This window comes from Vipera berus (assembly GCF_964194415.1).
Source record: "Vipera berus genome assembly, chromosome: 9".
Taxonomy (NCBI): Eukaryota; Metazoa; Chordata; class Lepidosauria; order Squamata; family Viperidae; genus Vipera; species Vipera berus.
In genome coordinates, this window is record NC_138212.1 from 14,858,485 (window position 1) to 14,879,064 (window position 20,580).

Genomic DNA, 20,580 nt, shown 5'->3' on the forward strand with positions numbered 1-20,580 from the left:
CTTCCTTTGTCTTAAGACCACACCACACACCCAAAGAAATGAGATTTGAGATTGTAACATACGCACCACTTCAGGCTCGTGCCCAAAGTACAGGTAGTCCTCGACTTACAACCATTTGTTTGGTGACCGCTTGAAGTTTCAATAGCACTGAAAAAAGTGATTTATGAGTTTTTTCACACGACCGTTGCTGCATTCCCAGGGTCACGTGATCAAAATTCGGGCGCTTGGCAACTGGCATGTATTTATGATGGTTGCAGTGTCCCGGGGTCATGTGATCAACTTTTGCAGTCTTATGGCAAGCTAAATCAATGGGGGGAGCCAGATTCACTTAATCATGTTACTAATTTAACAACTGCAGTGATTCACTTAACAAATGTGCCAGGAGAGGTCATAAAATGGGGTGAAATTTACTTCACAACACTTGTGGAAATGTTGGGTTCAGTTATGGTTGTAAGCTGAGGACCACCTGTAGAAAACTAGCGAAGGAAGGTATAGATCAGGGGTGTCAAACTCAATTTCATTGAGGGCCGCATCAGCATTGCGGTTGCCCTCAGGGGGCCGGGTGGGTGTGGCCTGGGTGGGCATGGCCTATTGGGTGGGCGTGGCTAGAGTGCATATGGCCTACTGGGTGGGCGTGGCCAGCTCTACATGGTTCGCATCAAGGGTGCCTATGGGGGCCTGGGCAGGAGTGGGACAGATCTGAGGGTCTCTGGGCCAGGGCCAAGGCAGTGGGGGCCGTTCCCTCACTGTTTCCAGGATGGCTTCGCGGGCCGCATGAAACCACTTCGCGGGCCGGATCTGGCCCCCGGGCCTTGTGTTTGACATGTCTGGTATAGATGGAGCCACAATGTCTCTGCTAGACATTTCCCTTCAGGAATTACTTGTGAACATGGACGCTATAGGGTAGTAATATTCCTCCTGCCTGACACTCTGAAGTGGCGTTTTCATTCAGGCCACGTCAGCCTGCGTGGTTGTGACAGCCAAGCATCAATTTGGGGCATCCATTTACAGGTAGCTTTTCTCAGAAGGAGATGCAGCTTAGAGACAATGGAGATGCTTTAAATGTCATCCAAAAGAGACATGGTTTGCATCATGTGGAAGTAAGGCTGTATCGCAAAAAATTGATTTTTTTGCATCCTGAAGGAACGTGGAAGGCATCTCCTCTGGGTTTTCCTTGATCAGTGTTTCTCAACCTTAGCCCCTTCCAGATGCGTTAAAGTCTACACAACTGAAATTTGGCAAGATTGAAAAACGGTGTTCTAAATCAATCTCTAAGGGGCAACATTCCAAACTGTTTGATTTCCGGTTCAATTATCTTGCCAACCCCTGAACAGAACTTTGGATTCAAGAACTACTATTTATAGACATATTAAAAAGCGCATTTATGTTCCTTCAGGAAGAAACATTAGCATTTCAAAAGCCAATTATGGCTTAGTGTATTTCCCACAAGGTTACCAACATGAGAAACTGTGATTATTCTGTTATCCAAAAATCACTGTTAAAAGTAATCTTTTAATAGCAGTAATCCTGGTTTTTTAATTATTTGCTTTTCTAAAACTAGAAAATAAAACAAAAAATTAGCTTGGTGACCAGCTTTTCTCAGGGATGCAGGTCAGTGAGAGAAGAAGGAAACATATGCACACATAGTTAATATTTCTTTTTCACTTTAATGCCAACCCCCCCCCCCCCCCCCCGCCTTCTGACTCCTTTCAAAATCCCGACCGACATCTTTCAGGGTTAAATACTTGGGCACAACCCAATTAATCAAGGCAAAATGAAGAAAGGGCTTAAGAAGATAAAGGAACACAAGGACACTGTCGCCTAAAAGGCCTCTACATTTTCTGAGATTTTCCCAAATAGCAGATAGGGAAAAAAAATTGCTCATCAACCCTGCCAGCATGAGAGGTGACACTGATCATTTTGCTGCAGTTCTGGAAAAGCTCATTTTTAGGAAGGTCATCTAACAGCTGCTTTATGTTCCTTTGGAAAGAAATACTGGTAGTCCTTGACTTAGGACCACAATTCGGGCCAGCCAGAATTTCTGCTGCTAAGTAAGGCGATTGTTAAGTGCGCTGGGCCTGATTTTATGATAATTTTGCCACAGTTGTTAAGCAAATCATTGTAGTTGTTAAGTAAATCATGCAGTCATTAAGCCAATCTGGTTTCCCCCACTGACATTGCTTGTCGGAAGCCAGCTGGGAAGGCTACAAATGATGACCACAATGACCCTGGGATGCTCCAGCCGTCATAAACACAAGCCCGATTTTGACCAAGCGACTGTGTGGGATTCTGCAATGATCATTAAGTGTGAAGACCGATCATAAGTCCCTGCCTTCAGTGCCACTGTAACTTCAAACAGTCACTAAACAAATGGTTATATGTTGTGGACTACCTGCATTATTTTCGCATGGCTTTGCTTCTTTTTGTCCCATTTCCAAAATGCAAAGTCTGCCTACTATGATCTCAACTCGGCAGAGGAAGAAACAACGACAAAATCCTGCCTCGGAAGACTTGAAATGGCAATGTCAGTTCTTTTCCACGGCTGTCCCTTATCGCAACTGCCCCCCTCCTCTCTCTCAAACAGACACAATTCTCTCTTGTGTCTCTCCCTTTCCCAGCATCACACAACTCCCTTCTGTTGTCTCCATGACCAGCCCCACCCCCACCCCCCAGGGTCAGGCCATCCACTCAGGTATGAGGCGAAAAGCAATTCTGCAAAATACTTCCAGTTTGTCAAAAGTGCACTCATCTCTTTATATATATAAAAAATATTTTTAATTAATTAAAATGCATATCTGCTTATAAAATTAAAATGTAACCACATCTTTATTTTAAAAAAAAAGGAAGATGTAAGGGAATCATTGTCACTTTTGCAAGGCTGATGAGTAGAAGCCTTGTGTCCGAACACCACTTCCTTCCTCCAATTTCTCAACACTTTGAAAATTAGGGTATCGTGATAAATGGCTAATGCTAGAAAGCATCTTCCCATCAGGCACGCATTTAACGACCACTCGTTCAACAACCTTTTGAACTGATGACCATGCTGAATAAGTGGTAGAAATGACCAGTCCTCATACTTAGGGTGGTCTTAGTGTTGCATTTGCTTAACAACATTAATCAGAAGTGCTGGAATTTCCATCACTAACTGACAAAGTCACATGGTGTGACACATTAAGACCACATCATTTAACAACAGAAATACCAGCTCCAATTACCATCACTAAGTATGGATTACCTGTATATTAAGAAAGAGTTTCTTTAAAACAGGGGTCCCCAACCCCCGGTCCGTGGACCGGGACAGGACCGTGGCATGCCAGCAACCGGTCTGCACAAACAAGCAAAGCCCCATTCACGGGATGCAGGCAGCACACAAAACCACACCCCCTCCAGTCCGCAGAAAAGCCTCTCTCCATGGAACCGGTCCCTGGTGCCCAAAGGTTTGGTGGCCTCTGCTTTAAAACTATTTCATTGTGTAACTCATCCACAGATGGTCTATAATAGGGTAGCCCAACCTTGGCAATTTCCAGGTATATGGACTTCAACCCCCAGAATTCCACAGTCAGCATAGATATTGCTGAGAATCCTGGAAGTTGAAGTCTACTCATCTTCAATTTACCAAGGTTGAGAAACACTGGTCTAAAACTTCAGCTGAATATATAAGCCTATGATTTAGCGAAAATGCAAGCAGGGTAAACTCCATGCTCTGAGTTTTGTTTTAGTTCAACTCACATCCAGTTGAAAACTGACCACGTGCCATTGGCTGGCAAGAAGATCAAGACCAGATTCCAAGGAAGTTAGAAGAGGGACAATGAGTGCCTTATGAAAGCATGCTGAGGTTTGACAGTCTCCTTGAATACTGGACAGGACAATCAATGCACTTCCAGTGATGTCTTAAAAAGAGAAGAAGGAATTACTCTATTAGAAAAACCCTGATGATAATCACAAGAATTTTACTGCTAAGATGAAAGTGCCCCATTCACTTCCATTATGACAACTTCATACTGGAAGAAATATAGTAGAACAAAACAGGAGGCTGATCTGGGGAAGAAATTGTTATCAAACATGCCACTACCTAAAGTTGAGATAAGGAAGAGTGTTCATTACTCCAAGCAGTCATATTCACAGCTCCCTCAACACCACCTGAACTAAGCTCAATCTGTTTCCATTTTCTGGATCCCATGATTCTATACTTTGGGGGCAGGGTTGCCTTTAGCCTTTGGACAGAAGTTATCTGGGGCTTTCAGTTGCTATGGGATGCCACCAACTGGATTAGGAAGCCGGGAACTATTGGCTCCAATTGAAAAGGTCATTGCTTCCCGATCTTTTATAAGACAACGTCCAAAGCTTGTAGCATCCAACTTATGTGAGGTAAGCTAGAAGTCAGAGTTTGCTCAAGGTAGCAATTAGCTGCCACCTAATATTAGAGCTGAGAAATATAAAAGCAAGGTGTTAAGATGCAGAAGCAGGAAGAAGTAGTGATGGATTTGAACTGCAAAGGATGTAAGAAGAGACTCACTCTCATGATGACCAAGGACAATCAAATGGTTTGAATGGCTTCATTTCTGAATCCAATCAAGATCCTTCTTTAGTTTTGCCATGTCTAACACCTGGGTACCTATTATCAGCTCTGTCCTAAGGAGCCCAACATTATTTCTCCAGTCCACTCCAGCCAGTTCAGCTCTTCTAAAACAAAACACCTGAAAGTTCTGTTATTGCTAAGGATAACCTGCGGCCTTCAGAAAACACACCTGTCACGATTGCTTATCACATGCAATCCCAAGGGGGGAACTGTCCAATGCTATAATGTTAAGCTACATGATGCTACATCATCTCCATAATAGATGCCAATTTGAAAGAGTCTTGAATACATCTACTCAAGGACTACCTTGTCATCTCCATAAAACCAAAGACCCAAAAAGGTCATACGTAAAAAGCTGCATTAAAGTATCTCAAACCATCTCCCCAATCTGGTATCCACCAGATATGCTTCCTATAGTCCTAATATATCTGGAAGACACTTGGGGGGGAAAAGCTGAAATAAAACTTTGGTCAAAAGTTGAAGGGTGTCAACACAACTCCTACCTAAATCAAATCAAGGCTTTGGGCCTCTTCTCTTTCAATTAACCCTTTCCAGTTACAGTCAGCAGAATACAGCGCATCAGGTTCCTAGAGGTTATCTTACTTGTGGAGCAAAAAGCTTAACAAGGGAAAACAAAACAAAACAAAAGATGTCAGAACTCAAAGAGCTGTTGATGTCAGAACTCAAAGAGCTGTTCATCTTTTTCGGTCTCCATCATGGAATCTACTTTGTCCCAGTCAACCGGCGAGAGGATTTGAGTACTGTGGATGTCTTGAGGTGTCAGGCTGATGTCAAGGACTTGTGGGTTGGTTCGGGACTGTGCCAGCCTGGAATGACAAGGCAAGACAAAAGGGTGAAGAAATGTACCTGGAGGAAGATGTTAGTGCTGGTTTGCCAAGGACGAGGAGGAGGAAGATACCTGTAGCTTCGTGCTACAGGTGTGCTCTCTCGCAAAAATATAGAATATAGAATTAGAATTAAATATAGAATATAGAATTAAATCCCAGAAAAGAAAAAAGTAGTTCACTAGGAAAGATGGCCCAGGATGATTTGGCTGAAAATCTGGTTCTTCTATGGGAAAGGCAATCTTTAATAAAAGGTAAAAGATTTTCACAATATGAAGAGAAAGCAAAGAATGTCTATGAGCAAGTTTCATTTTCTCCAACACGATCAGTTCTCAGATTTTGAACTCAGTTCACCAAAATGTATTCTAGGGAAATCTGCACCAAAAGGCCTGCAGGCGTGTAAATAAGGTACACAACTGGATTCTGTTAGGGAAAACTATCAGGAAAAAAATGCATCAGGCAAATTGTGAATTAAAATGCTTGTTTGACGCTCATCCCAACAAGCACCAAAATTTTAACCTACTTTCAAAAATAAAAAAAATGAAATCTGAAGTCCAAGGTGCCAAACAGTTTCTCCAAAGTATCAAAATGAGAAACGAAGATGCTGAAATAATCCCCCCAAATGAGACCTTGAGTGAAATGGATCGATTCATTCCTGCCTACTTCATCCTTTTGAAAACCTTCATCATGCCTCTGTGCAAAGTTGGCCAGCAGAGGGAGCAGTTGGTCCAAAGCCACCCAGATGACCTTGGGAGAAACAAAGGTGTGTTTCTCATCTCCTAATAATGTCATGTGGAAGGATCTGTGAGAAGATCTTCCCTGCCCCGAAGGACGATCCTCAAAGGAAGCTTTCCTACAGGCTCATGAACAAATAAAGGCAAATCTTGGAAAGCCTTCTAGCAGTTTCTCAGCGTAGTAGACCTGGGAAAGACACAACTATGAAGGCATCTCCATGTACTAGCCAACGCTCTGCATGCCTTGTGGAAAATGAATGGCCTGTTGCCAACAGATGAGAGGGAACTACTCACGCTACAAAAAATATTATAAGCAAAAAGATATGTGATATTACAGGGTGGAGCACCAGGAAAGGAACACCACCCATGTTTATTTAAGCCAGGGGTGTCCAAGCTGGACAACTTTTAAGACCTGTGGACTTCAACTCCCAGAATTCTCCAGCCAGCCATGACTATAATCAGCTCCTGATTACAGAAAGGACCAGGTGTCATCTGCTTGGAAGCGCCTGATTAAACAGCATGATTCAGGAAGCTGAAAAGATTACATTTCCTCGGTTAAGAAGCTTTTCCTTTGACCCAGAAGAAAAACAAGCTTTTGGCTAGGAAACAGATGGTGATGTGTCACAGCTGTAACAGACACGCATATTGTAATTTGGGGGTAATCGTGTGCCTCTAATTAGTATTTCAATCCAGGTCTACATGACTGTTTAAATCAGGGGTGGCAAGAAAGATCATAAAATGGGGCAAAGTTCACAACAACTCTTGCCTAGCAATGGAAATTCTGGGCTCCTTGTAATGATAAGTCAAGGATTCCCTGTACAACTTTTGATTGCAAGCTAGGCTGAAACCCATGAAGCAGCTGATTAGCTTCCTTTACTTGTGACAGTTTAAACCTGCTACTGCAGGCTGGAGAATTCTGGGAATTGCAGTTCGTTTGTATAAACTTTAGTTCCTAAAGTTGAGGAACACCGATCTATACTGTATACCCATTAAATGTAGCACATGCACTTTCTTGCATGTATGTAACACAGTAAGTCAAGGTACTCAATTGGCTTTGCCGACAAGGAAGCCTTTCTTGAGCGTCCACAGTCATCACCTAGATCAGGGGTAGGCAACCTTGGCTCTTTTATGACTCGTGGACTTCAACTCCCAGAATTCCCGAGTCAGCATAGCTGACCAAGGTCACCTACCCCTAACCTAGGTAGAATCTCAAAATTCCCGAGTTGACTTTTACTCAGCTTGATAGTTGCCAAGGTTTGTGGGACAGTAGCTGATTAGAAATGTCCATAAAAGTCAGTGTTATTTATGGAGTCTTTTTCTCACTGCATTTTGACAGGTTGGGAGGCAGAGCTGGCCTTGTGAAATTTCCCACCTTAGGTGTCAAAACAGGTTGTTTGGCTCTAGGACTAGGTGCTGTGAACTTTGATGAGGCAAGGCAGATACATGAACCGGCGGTGTGGGCTCAGTAGAATGACGTTTTCTCTATTATGCTCATTTATTCCTAAGGTTAGTTGGTCCCATTCTCATAAAATCAGGTCAGACATGTAAGTGACCTCCTTTACAACCATCATGACTTTTGACTCTAAAAACAGGCTCCATTATGGTTGTAACTTGAAGACTACCTGTATAACAGCTTGGGGGTAAGTTGTTCTATAGTCTTGGGGCCACCACCAAGAAGGCATCTACAGGTATTATCAAGAAAATTCCACGATGGGCCATTTTGGAATGAAACCAAAAATGAATCAGGAAGAATGTCTTCTAAAAATGGTAAAAAAGGGTGTCTGTTTGAAGGCTGCGTGCAATGAGCCTGCAAATGCATCCAGCTGATCATCTCCAATTTTACTGCCTTTGAAATCTGGCCAGACTTTATGGGTTTCTTCCTGGCATTTTGTCAATATCTCACCTGACAAAGAATTTTAGAGAACCTAAAAGTGTGCCCCCTTTTTTCGGTGTGTGCTGCTATGTGACCATCGATTACATTTTCTCCTCAGTTCTTCCCTTTGTAGGTTGGGAGTTGAAACACAAGCCCAGATCCAAACAGATTGCCCTCCATTTTAGAAGGTGAGAGCTTCCAGTCTCAGCAACCTCCATTTTATAAGCATTCGCCAAAAGAATGGTGCATTTAAGGGATTTAATCTCCACCTGTACACACAAATTAGCTCCTCCCTTAAGAAGTTATCAAAACATTTGACTTATCCGAGCAGCCGAATCCCTTGTTCAATTAGTCAAACAGACCACCAATGAAGGGTTGGGCTCCTTTTGACAGTTTAGTTCAGGGATCTTCAAACTTGGCCCTTTTAGGACTTGTGGACTTCAACTCCCAGAATACCTCAGCCAGACTGGCTGAGGAATTCTGGGAGTTGAAAGTCCACAAGTCATAAAAGGGCCAAGTTTGAAGACCCCTGGTTTAGTTTAAGAGAAAGAGAAGGGAGAGTTCATTAATCAAATCTAGTTCTTGGCCAAGCCCCTAGCAGAAAGGCGCTCCTGGAAGACTTGATCATAATTACCTTGAAAATGCTTCATCCAGCTCGTCATCCATTGCCTTTGTTATAAAAAGAAAAGGGAGGGGAGAAACAGAACTATAAATCCAACTGAAATGGAAATTAATCAGATATCACATAGGCTTAACCAGCTGCTTTTTCTATTGTTATCTGCACTTCCTTCTTTTAAAAGGGAGGGGAACTACCCAAGGCTTAAAGTAGTGCAATAGAGTTTTACTAGCTGGTTCTAAGGTCACTAGCCCCTCCTTCTTTGTTAGATGACAAGAGGACGACACAGCATATTAGTGCTCACAGAGAAGGCATCTGACAAGGTAAACCTGAAGCTCTGCAACCATCTTCTGTCCACCTGCTTGTTTTCCACAGAAGTTGAACAGGATGGGGTGGAGAAGCCATCTGCTTAGTTCCAGCTCTCCCATGCATGTTAGTTCTTTTGGGGTCAAAAGCTACAAAGCAACTTTGGGGAAACTTGCAGAAGGCCTTCAGGGAACAGATGAGTTCTCTTCTGCACTAATGATATAAGCCAGTGTTTCTCAACCTTTCAACTTTATGATCTGTGGACTTCAACTCCCAGAATTCCCCAGAATTCCAGGAGTTGATGAAGTCCACACATCTTAAAGTTGCAAGGTTGAAAAAAAAATACTGATATAAGCAGTTGGACAGTGAAACCAATTGCCCAGAGAAGTCTTGGCTGCTCTTTATTTGATGGGTTCAAATGGAACCAGGGTAGCCATCTGCTTTGCATCCATCCTTGTTTACGTGCACTGAGCAGGGGTTGGTCTTGATGACTTGAGTGGTCCCTTCTAAGTCTCAGGGAGTCTAACAATGCAAAACAAAAGTGATGTGCTATTCTTCATTGAAGATCTTCAAATTCCTTGTAGCTTAGCTCTGGATTCCCTAATCCTCACAGATCAGATCACCTTTAAAAAAAACACATCTCTCTCGTGCTGGGTTTTGATCCCTGGAGTTCACCCGTTGACAAACGCAGAGAAACCGAAAGCAGCAACATATTTATTTTTATTTTATTTTATTTTAATTCCATTTATATCCCGCCCTTCTCCGAAGACTCAGGGCGGCTTACAAGCTTAGCAGTAGCCTTCATTCTATGTATATCCCTGCTTATTAGGGCTTTCACACACACCCCCAAGCGGCATTTTTACAAAGTCAGCTTAATTGCCCCCAACAATCTGGGTCCTCATTTTACCTACCTCGGAAGGATGGAAGGCTGAGTCAACCTTGAGCCTGGTGGGACTCGAACCTGCACTAATTGCAGGCAGCTGGTGTTACTTAAGGAGGCATTAGCCCACTGCTCCACCAAGGCTCTATGCAGAGACTATCGGAGAAGTGGAGGAACCTCAATTGCTCCAAGAATGCCCAAATTACAGTGACAAACTTCTTTTCTCCTTAGTGGTGCTGATTGGTGCTTATGCAAAGTTGTCTTTTTGCTACAAGGAGAAAGCCACTCTCTATGCAGAGTCTCACTCATCCAGGTCAAAGTGCTTTTCAAAAGGTAGCTAGACTTTCTGGTGGGTTTTTTTCCTGGAAACTGTTTTGCTTCTCATCCAAGAAGCTTTTTCACTTCTTGTTTTCGAGGACCTGAGAAAGTCCAGTTGCATTTTGAAAAAGCACCTTTGGGGCGAGAAAGCCACTGGTCCCGCTCCCCTTCCACTCCCTAGAGCAGGGATAGGCAACTTTGGCTCTTTTATGACTGGTGGACTTCAACTCCCAGAATTCCTGAGCCAGCCGTGCTGAGGGGAAAGGGAGAGGTTTCCAAGCTGAGCCATGCTGGCTCAAGAATTCTGGGAGTTGAAGTCCACGAGTTGTAAAAGAGCCAAGGTTGCCTACCCTAGGCCTAGGCCGCTTTATGACTTGTGGACTTCAACTCCCAGAATTCCTGAGCCAGCCATGCTGAGGGGAAAGGGAGAGGTTTCCAAGCTGAGCCATGCTGGCTCAGGAATTCTGGGAGTTGAAGTCCACGAGTCACAAAAGAGCCAAGGTTGCCTACCCCTGCCCTAGAGAGAGGACTTGGCACAACACGACAAGCATACTGTACTTCTGAATTGCCCTTTGATGTATTCGGTGTTTGATTCTGCCTTTTCCCGGCACATGCAGAGCAGATACGCAAACAAGCAAGAAAAAGAAATGATGCGGTTATACAAGAAAACCACTTGGATCTGAGCATTAATGGAGAAATAAGAGAATGCTGAAGAATCAGACCGGGGGTGGGGGTGGGGGGAGAGAAGAGAAGCCACATTCTGTTAGGCCGCTTGCCAAGGGAGGAGAGGTAATTCTTGACTTACAACCGTTCCAATTACCGACTTGCTCCCAATTAGGATGGCACTGAAAAAAGTGACTTGTCACTGATGCTCGCATTTATGATGGTCGTTAATGCTTCCCCACAATCAGGTAATCCAAATTCAGATGTTTGGCAACCAGTATATATTTGCGATGGTTGCAGCATCCTGGGGTCATGTGATCGCCATTTGTAACCTCCCCATCCAGCTTCCGACAAGCAATGTTGACGGGGAAAGCTGGATTTGCTTAATGATTGCAGAATTCACATAACCGCAGTGACTCGTTTAGCAAACAAGAAAGGTTGTAAAATCAGGCAAGACTCCTTAACTGCCTTGCTTAGCGACAGAAATTCTGTTTCCAATGGTGCTCGTAAGTCAAGGACAGAGTGCGAACCTAGGCCACCGCACGTATGGGAAAGAGTTGGTAGTTTCACAAGTCTGTAACAGTGCGATGCCGGCGTAGACTGATCTCTCCCTACATCTGACTTGCTATATATTACTGGGAGGAAAAAAATAATCCTGAAAAAATGAAGCCACTTTCTTTCCTTTGATCAGAAAAGGTTGAGCTGCAAAACAAAGCGTAGAAGAGGCAGGAAACCGGCCTCAACTTGATAGAGCAGCCTAGGGGAACAATAAAGCATGCTGTAGATCTCCAGATTCACAGACCAAAAAAGGCAATTTGGCTCCCATTCCAGCAGCAAATGAAAAAGTTCTTTCAGAAGATGCCCTATAACTCAATAGCAAGTTACAGTACTATTCCGATTTACCTATTGTGCAAAGCCATGGGCTTATTTTAATCACAGCTGATTGAATAAAGCACAGCTGATTAAGACCACACAATGCACTATGTCATAATCCATCCTAGGCAAACCACAATGAACAGTGATCAACAATACACCAAGCCAAAAACCACACAAGCCACACTAGAGCTGGATGTGAAGCACATACTTACTAAATGAGATCTTTGCTAAGATCACCGAGGGCTTCTTGCCACACTTACCCACACATTATTGTTTTCTGATGAAGGGGACCCAAAGATTTGGCCATCCACGTGCAAAGAATTTGTGTTCAGAGGAGTTTTGGTTACATTTTCCAAGTCTAGCAGGTTTTCTACGGTGACTGCTGTGTGTGGAAAGGAATGAATAAATAAGGATCATGAAGTTTAGGAAAGAAAAGGGTTAGTTAGTTTTTTGGGTGGTATGGGTTCCAAAGCTGCATAAGAAGCTATAGAATTCCCTTGAATTTTCCAGAAAGGAGAAAAGAAACATGGACCCACAACAGTACTTGTTATCTACTAGACTTGCAAGAGACTGTAGAATTGTAGAAAAGCTTCTTCTATGAGCTGACGAACAGGGACCAGCAATCTTTTTAAAGCACATTGTTCTTTATTGATAGTTGCGCTTTCATACAGTTGATGACCAAGAAATAAAATAGACACACACACCCCCAACTCTCTTTCCCTATGCCTGTTTCCTTCCCTGAAAGATCTCAAGGGCTTTAAACTAGTTCAAGAAGCTTGTTTCGACTGAAGCGTAACAACAGGAAGCATGAACAATGCATATGTTAGATCAATGCAGAAAATGTTTTGCAGATCATCTGCCTTGCTCATGCTATAGTCAAAGTCAACCGTCCATGCTTAATTTCCAGTAGTGGCAGGCGGGAGCGAAGGGTGCCTGCAGGTTCTTGATACAGCTTAGAACAGTGACGGTGAACCTATGACATCCATGTCGAAGGTGACACACCATGCTGCTTTGGGTGACACACCACCAACATTTGACCACAACTATTCTCAAAAGCACGCCCCATTCTCATGTGATTTTTGGAGGCTGTGTAGGTGGAGGGAGAATGGAGTTTGCTCTTGCGCAACCGGTATTACATGAACAAAAAAGGTATTAAAGTGGTAAATACTGCAATACCTTGCTCTGTTAATGATAGGGCATTTTTTAAAAATAGAAACACAGGAACAGTGAGAGTTGTCCTGGGCCAAACCAGACTCACTGGTCCACCTACATCGCTCGATGTTGTTGTCTACTCTCCAAGAACCTACTCCAAGATCTTCTTCGGTTCGATGAGGAGCTGATCGACATCTTAGCTAGGCTCTCTTGGCATGGAAATCATATCCTTGAATTCCAGCCTGTCACTCAGTAGCTCCCATTTACACATTAGCATTAATTACGGCATCCGAGACTCCTCACAGCACAGTTGTAGCACATCTGTATTGCACACAAAAGGTCCCCAGTTCTAGCTGTCTCATTTTCAACGATACAGATACGAAAAACTGAAAATCCTGAAAAGTGCCACTGCCCATTATTAACAAGTCAAGTGAATGATGCGGGATAAATTAGCTTCCTTTGTTTACTCATAGATTTAGGAGGCATACATGATACTTGCTTTCCAACTTCATCCTCGTAGTGAATTGGGCTAACGTCTGGTTCAGAGTCATCTTGTGAACTTGCATAGCTGAAGGTGAGTGTGACTTCATGTTTATGGATTCTGGAGATGCCAACTATTGAGACAGCACCCAGCCCTTCCAGTGCCAGAGCTTTCCATGACTTATATGAAAAGAAGAACTACGAGGGTGTCATGATAGCAGTGTTTTAATACTGTAACTAAGGGGCTGCCACAAAGAAGAGGGAGTCAAGCTATTCTCCAAAGCACTTGAAGATAGGACAAGAAGCAATGGATGGAAACGAATCAAGGAGAGAAGCAACCTAGAACTAAAGAGAAATTTCCTGACAGAACAATTAACCAGTGGAACATCTTGTGGGTACTCCGAAACTGGAGGTCTTTTAAGAAAAGATTAGATAACCATGTGTCTCAAATGGTATAGGGCAGGGGTAGGCAACCTTGGCTCTTTTATGACTCGTGGACTTCAATTCCCAGAATTCCTGAGCCAGCTTGGCTGGCTCAGGAATTCTGGGAGTTGAAGTCCACGAGTCATAAAAGAGCCAAGGTTGCCTACCTCTGGTATAGGGTCTCCTGCTTGAGCAGAGGGTTGGATTACAAGACCTCCAAGGTCTCTTCCAACTGTTATCCTGTTTTCCATTGTGTCTATGTTAGGCTTCCAGAGACGCATTTTAAACTACTAGAGGGAACCATCTACAGATGGTCCGTGATTTACAGCCACTTGTTTGGTGACCATTTGAAGTTACAACAACACTGAAAAAAGTGACTTACGACCAGTCCTCACACTTGCAAACGTCACAGCATCCCAACGGTCACAGGACCAAAATTTGGGCCCTGGGCAACTGCCATGTATTTATGACAGTTGCAGAGTCCTGGCTTCACGTGCTCTCCATTTGAGATCTTCCCTGACGGCTTCTGATAAGCAAAGACAACGGGGGAAGATGCGAGTTGGCTTAACAACTGCATGATTCACGTCACAGTTGCAGTGATTCTTTAACAACCACGGCAAAGCGGTCATAAAACCAGGCACGACTCATTTAACCATCACTTTCCTTAGCAACAGACATTCTGGTCCCAACTGTCGTAAGTCGGGGACTAACTGCGCCCAGTCAGAAACTCACAACTATGCTGATCAGAATGAGACAGCACACAAATTGCTTGGGGTCAATTTGCAATAGGCTTCGGATCCCTGCTGTAGAAGATGGGAGGTCACTTTAATTTTCCCTAACCCTAAGACTGTAACTGGCCATTTAATTTAAGGCAATTTGCACCATGCCGGCTTTTGGAGATAGATTTTGCCACAAGACAATTGCAAGAAGAGTGTCACTTAAACATAATACTCAGAAGGCACGACCTCATTTTGCAAGCTGCGCAATCCAGGCTGTAAAAGTTTTAATGGGTCCTTTGGAACGGCATGGGGAAAGCTGCTGGAGAGATGGTCTCTCTCGTTGTCTCTTCTCTCTAAAGAATAACACACCTACAGGAATCATGATGATAAAGCTGAAGAGGTCACAAGGGCTGCTAAGCCCGTGATGGATTCCAATCAGGTGTCAACGACACTGCAGCACACGCTATGCACCTGAAGCTTAGCATTTTCCAGGAAGTCAATGTAGGGAAGAATCCAGCTGAAAAATACAAACGCAGTTCTCTCCTCGTTTTATATCCATGAGACTCATCTCTCATGTCATTAATTTTATCAAGTTACAGGAGCTCCTAAGGGTGACCTGTGCTCAAGTAGACTAAGAGGATGCAAAGTAGCATACTACTTCCAGTGTTGGGAAGCTGAGTGCCATTGCTTACACTGCCATAATGGCACCAACCACATGCAAGGGCGTGGAGAGAGAAGCCCTGTCAGCTTGAGAAATTTCAAGGTTGGTAAACGTATCAACGCACCGCTGAATAAACGTGAAGGGGAAAGAAGAAAACCAATTCAGAGAGGATTTGTCAGGCTCCAAATGCCAAGTGATTCTTCCAAGCAGATTTCTTTATTCACCAACAGACAGAATCTTGCCAAACTAAAGCAGACCCCACCAGCATAAAAAAGCATACACTCTGGGAACTGTTAAGCAGAAGCAGTTTCCATCCTCATTCTCTCACACAAATTATCTGATCTAAGTTGCCTGTTGATCCTCTGGAATCCACTCTCTCCCTCCTGGGAATCCAGACTACATTTTTTATCACAGGACATCTAGGGACTGATGAATGCTGGCTAAATAGAAAGGAGAAAAATTTAAAAGGAGGTGAAGGAAGAATAGAATGGAGTGGCTAGCAACCCTACAAGGTCCGTTTGCATCATTTCTTTTAAAAAAACTATCTTTTGTTTCTCCAGATGCAAACAGCAATTATGTAATTCCATCTTTTTAGAGGGGAAGAGGAGGGGAACCTATAGCCCGGGCTTCATGTGATTTTGGTAACCCCGGCTTCTAGACTATCTGATTCAGCACTGAATTTTCCACTGGAGGCAAGAAGCAAGCGAGAACTGTAACCTGAACCTAAATTAAACTTCATGGTTGAAACAACACAAGAGCAGCAACAAAGAAACATTTCAACTCCTTCCTTCGCTCACCACACATCATCAGCGAAAGAAAACAAGAAATCCTAACTTCCCAAACATTTACGATGTAAGGATTCAGCTTCTCTGCCTATGCAGCTTCTGACTTTTCCAAACATGTCAGCACAACACTTAGCCAGCAGAAATTATCCACACACACCCCTTTTTTTTTTTAAAAAAAGAAGCAATTGGATTATTATTATTTTTTAATTCAGAAAGGTTATTGCAAACGCTCAAGAATTTGTCACTATTTGCCCATCTGGGCAGACTTCATAAAATGAGTGAGGAATGCCACAGCTCACCCTGGTAGTTTAAGCTCATACAAGTTCTTGTATGATCAGCCCTGCAAGCATTAAATTTAAATACATACATAAATAAATAATATGCTCCTAAGAATCCGTGAAGACGAATATCTTATTCATTTGAGCTATTTGTATGCTGGTCAAAACTACATCCAGGTCTCCCTCCTTCAAGACATCTAGCCCTATAAGCAGAATTTAATTTAGTTTCATGCATGCTTGAATTGGGATGTTACACAAATTAAAAATTGGAGAGGTGCCTTAGATCAGAAGCTTCTTAACCTCCTCCAGCCTATTATTCTTCAAAGTGGTGGAGTTACATTTTCCAGAATTCCTAATCTGAAGACCACGTTGGCTGACAATTCTAAAGATTTCAGAAAAAAAGTTGGAAGTTTTTCCCTTTTCTTTCTTATCTTGCACCCCTCTCTCCTTCCCTTCCCTATTTCTGTATTATCTTTCTTTCTATTTATATTTTATATTATAATAAATTTCAATTTTAAAAAAAAGAAACAGCTCCTCGAAGAGAGCACAAAGAAGTGTCGTAAAACAGCTCCTGTTACTCTCCAAGGCGCCTGAAGGCAGGACAAGAAGCAACGGATGGAAACCAACCAAGGAGAGAAACAACCTAGAACTAAGGAGAAATTTTCTGACAGTGAGGACAATTGATCAGTAGAACAACCTGCCTCCAGAAGCTGTGAATGCTCCAACACTCGAAGTTTGTAAGAAGAGACTTGGACAGCCATTTGTCTGAAATGGTATAGTGTTTCCTGCCTGAGAAGGGGGTTGGACTAGATGATCTCCAAAGTCCCTTCCAACTTTATCATCATCATCATCGTTGTTGTTGTTGTCAGGCTTACAAATAAAGAAGAGCAGGGATTTCTCTGCGATAATAATTCTCAAACTCTCTTGCCACAGATCACGAGGGCTGTGGTCAACAGGCACTAAAGCCTAGAATACTGGAGGCAGCAGGTGGCCATTCCTGATCCAATGGATATGTACAGGTAGTCCTCGATTTACTGACTGTTCAAAGTTACAACAGCACTGAAGAAAGTAATCTATGACTGGTTTTCTACACTTAACGACCATTGCAGCATCCTCACGGTCACATGATCAAAATTCAGGCGCTTGACAACTGGCAGGTATTTGTGACAGTTGCACTGTCCCGGGGTCACATGACTCACCTTTTGTGATCTTCAAGTCAATGGAGGAAGCCATATTTACTTAAGAACCGCACGATCCACTTAACCACTACCGCGATTTGCTTAACAACTGTGGCAAAAAAAGGTTGCAAAATGGGGAGCAACTCATTTAACAACCGTCTTCTTAAGCAATGGAAATTCTGGACTCAGTTGTCGTCATAAGTCGAGGGCTGCCTGTAACCTCCCCTGTGTTATCATTCACAGATGATACACTCATCTTCCAGGAGACTTCGGAAACTATGTTGATTACAAAAGGGAGTTACACCCACGTAGCACATATCCATGTAGTATGTTGGCAAAAAGAAAGTAGTTCCTAGATTCTTTTTTTTCCCCAGGTCTTGGAAAGAATCAAACTTGGTATAATTCAACAAGTTTTCCTTTTGCTGAATCCTTGGTTACTTACGTGCGTTTGGGGAGGAAGAATCTGAATTTAGGCTGCTGGCGGTCTCTCCTTCCAAGATGGCTTTGTCTCTCTTCTCCCTCTCTGTTAGGGGGGAGCAGGGGGAAGGAACGGACACAACTTCTCGTCAGTTTCTCCGTCAGTTTTAAGACCACAATCCACAAAACTGCATTATAACCGAGAGGGAAGGTAAACCAGGTGGGGATTTTTGTTCCTGGCTCCTGTGCTCTGATTGACCTGAGAAGGGGACCCTGGGGAGTTTATGAGAGATAACCACAATCCCCAGGGAGGAAGGAGCAGGCAGTTTAATCTCTTTTCTGGTAGGGGTCATAAAACCCCTTAGATTTAGAGCAAGGCTAGGCAACTATGGCAACTTTGTGACCTGCAGACTTTAATTCCCTGAATTCTGGGAGTTGAAGTCCACAAATCTTAAAGTTGCCAAGGTTGGAGACCCCTGGTGTAGAGGTCGAACAGATAGCTTAAATTTTGCAGAGACATATGGCTTCCATTTTGCTCTTAATCTACCCAAAGTGGGGGGAAAAACAACTCATTTTGAGGAGGATTGGTTTTCTGGGGGTGGGTGGGTGGGTGGGTGAATGAATGTTTGGCTTTCAGTTTCTACAAGATTTAAGGCACTCATTTTGTCTCCTCAAACTGTCCAACCTACCCCAGGCAAAACAATATGCTTGAATGTGTTTTAGAACTTCTCCATTCAACTTGGGGTGTACCAATGGACTCTTGAGGATCTGCACATGCCCCACCGCAATCTTACCATCTTCTATCTGTTCCGTCTCCAGGCAGGAAAAGCCAAACCTGCAGAGTGATTTCTACCACAGACATTAAATGCTGGGCTTTCAAGAGGGACAGAGTTGAATCCCAGGCTGGAAGGACAGGACACAGGGGGGAGAGGAGAGCATGTGATCCGGCCCGCCAGGCAGCCAGCCACCCACCTGCCACATCCCAGCCGCAACAGCTGTGGGCCAGCAAAGATAGATGGTGGGGCTATGGCGAAGGAGCCCAGCTGGCCGCCGTCACCACCACCCTGCAGTCCTTGCTCGCTTGGCCCCCGCTGTCCAACCTCTTCTTCCACCTCGGGCGCACATGTGCGACAAGCCCCCATCCCCAAGAGGCAGATGGGATTCCTCTCCCCGTTCTGCCCCGCCTAAGCCCAGCCCTGGAGCTGCCCCCCCACACAAACACCATGTACTTCGGGGCCCCATAGCCAGGCCATCCCCACCCTACCACCTGCCTCACCCGGCAGCAGCAGCAAGAGCCCCTCTGCCCTCCCCAGCCTGAGAAGCCCACCCCACCCAAGGAGAGCGAGCACAGCAGCAAAAGCCTTGAGCAGATGGATGGCGAGACTTCTCCAGTGGCACCAGGCCCTGGTACCCGCCCTGGTTTTGCCCCCCTCCAACGGAGACCTCTGGATCTCCCCATCCCTGCTCAGCCCCCCACAGGCGCCCATGACATGAGCAACGTTGAGTCAGCCATGCCCCACCCTGGACATGGCCCAGCCACCCCTCCAGGGCAACCAAAATGCTGATGTGACCTTCAGTGAAATTGAGTTTAACACCCCTGGTATAACGTCTCCTGCTTGAGCAGGGGGTTGGACTAGATGACCTACAAGGTCCCTCCCAACTGTGTTATTCTGTGTGTTATTCTGACACCATCTTCTTGGGATGGTGTCCTCCTTATGGTAGGCTAACCAGTGGATCAACCAACACTAATGCCCCACTATGCTCCCGCGCTGCATTGTGGGGAACTGAAACAGTAGCTCCTTAGAGATGTTACGGTTCCAGAGTGGCCACCCACAGGGGTATCGTGGGGAAATAAAAATGGTAGATATCTGACTGACAAGGGCAGAACAGTGGGAAAACATTTTTAAAGGGGAGGCTGGGAACAGTTGTTGGCAAATGGTCCAGTAATGCTAGCCTAAAAGGAATAACTTCCCCAGAAAAATCGTAGCAGTGTGCAAACGTATTCATGAATAGAAATGAATGCCCACATTACAATACGTAAAGTGGAATGCATCCAAAATGGTCCAAAAGCTATGTAACTTGAATCTAGACCTTTTCTCATTCATTTTGCATTTCGGTCGTCTTAACTCAGGGAAAGAACACAGCCAGTTTGGTCCAGTGGTTAAGATGCTGGCCTAGAAACCAGGAGACTGTGACTTTCAGTTACTTGAAAAGTTCATTTACTTCAGCAACTTTGATTTCCTTATAAAGTAATAAAGATGGCAGAGAAAGAAAAAAGAAAGAAAGAAAGAAAGAAAGAAAGAAAGAAAGAAAGAAAGAAAGAAAGAAAGAAGAAAGAGAAAGGGAAGGAAGGAAGGAAGGAAGGAAGGAAGGAAGGAAGGAAGGAAGGAAGGAAGGAAGGAAGGAAGGAAGGAAGGAAGAAGGGAAGGGAAGGGAAGGGAAGGGAAGGGAAGGGAAGGGAAGGGAAGGGAGGAGAAAGATGATCTAACATCAACTGAGGAAGGAAGTGATTTTATGGAGATGTGCTCTTATGGATTTCCGGCAAGAGAGGATTCCCAGTGGACAATGATTTCGGGAGGCCTGGAGCTCTCCGTATGCAGAGTGGGTGCCCCTTTGGGGCTACTCAATGGCGGAGACACAGGAGGAGCAGAATCGGGAAGGAAAAGAGTTCTAAGCCACTCTCTCTCCTAGACACACAGCAACCTTTTAGCCTTTGCCATTGTTGAACAACTGCAGCCAACGGGGAAGGCTTCTCCTACCAGCGTGATGCCAAGCCTGGGGAAGCCATTTAATCACA

General features: G+C 44.1%; 1 protein-coding gene across 1 annotated transcript in view; it reads right to left on the reverse strand.

Moving 5' to 3' along the window:
• Positions 1 to 5,255: 5,255 nt before the first annotated feature.
• The window catches only part of LDLRAP1 (low density lipoprotein receptor adaptor protein 1), a gene marked incomplete at its 3' end in the record, with an annotated part of 60,004 nt that continues 44,679 nt past the window's right edge, over positions 5,256 to 20,580 (reverse strand). The window contains exons 6-9 of the mRNA XM_081335177.1: positions 17,809 to 17,889; positions 11,951 to 12,072; positions 8,666 to 8,700; positions 5,256 to 5,406 (exon numbers count right to left, since the gene is read on the reverse strand). Of these exons, the coding sequence (XP_081191303.1) occupies positions 5,256 to 5,406; positions 8,666 to 8,700; positions 11,951 to 12,072; positions 17,809 to 17,889 (389 nt within the window). The remainder of the gene's footprint in view (positions 5,407 to 8,665; positions 8,701 to 11,950; positions 12,073 to 17,808; positions 17,890 to 20,580) is intronic.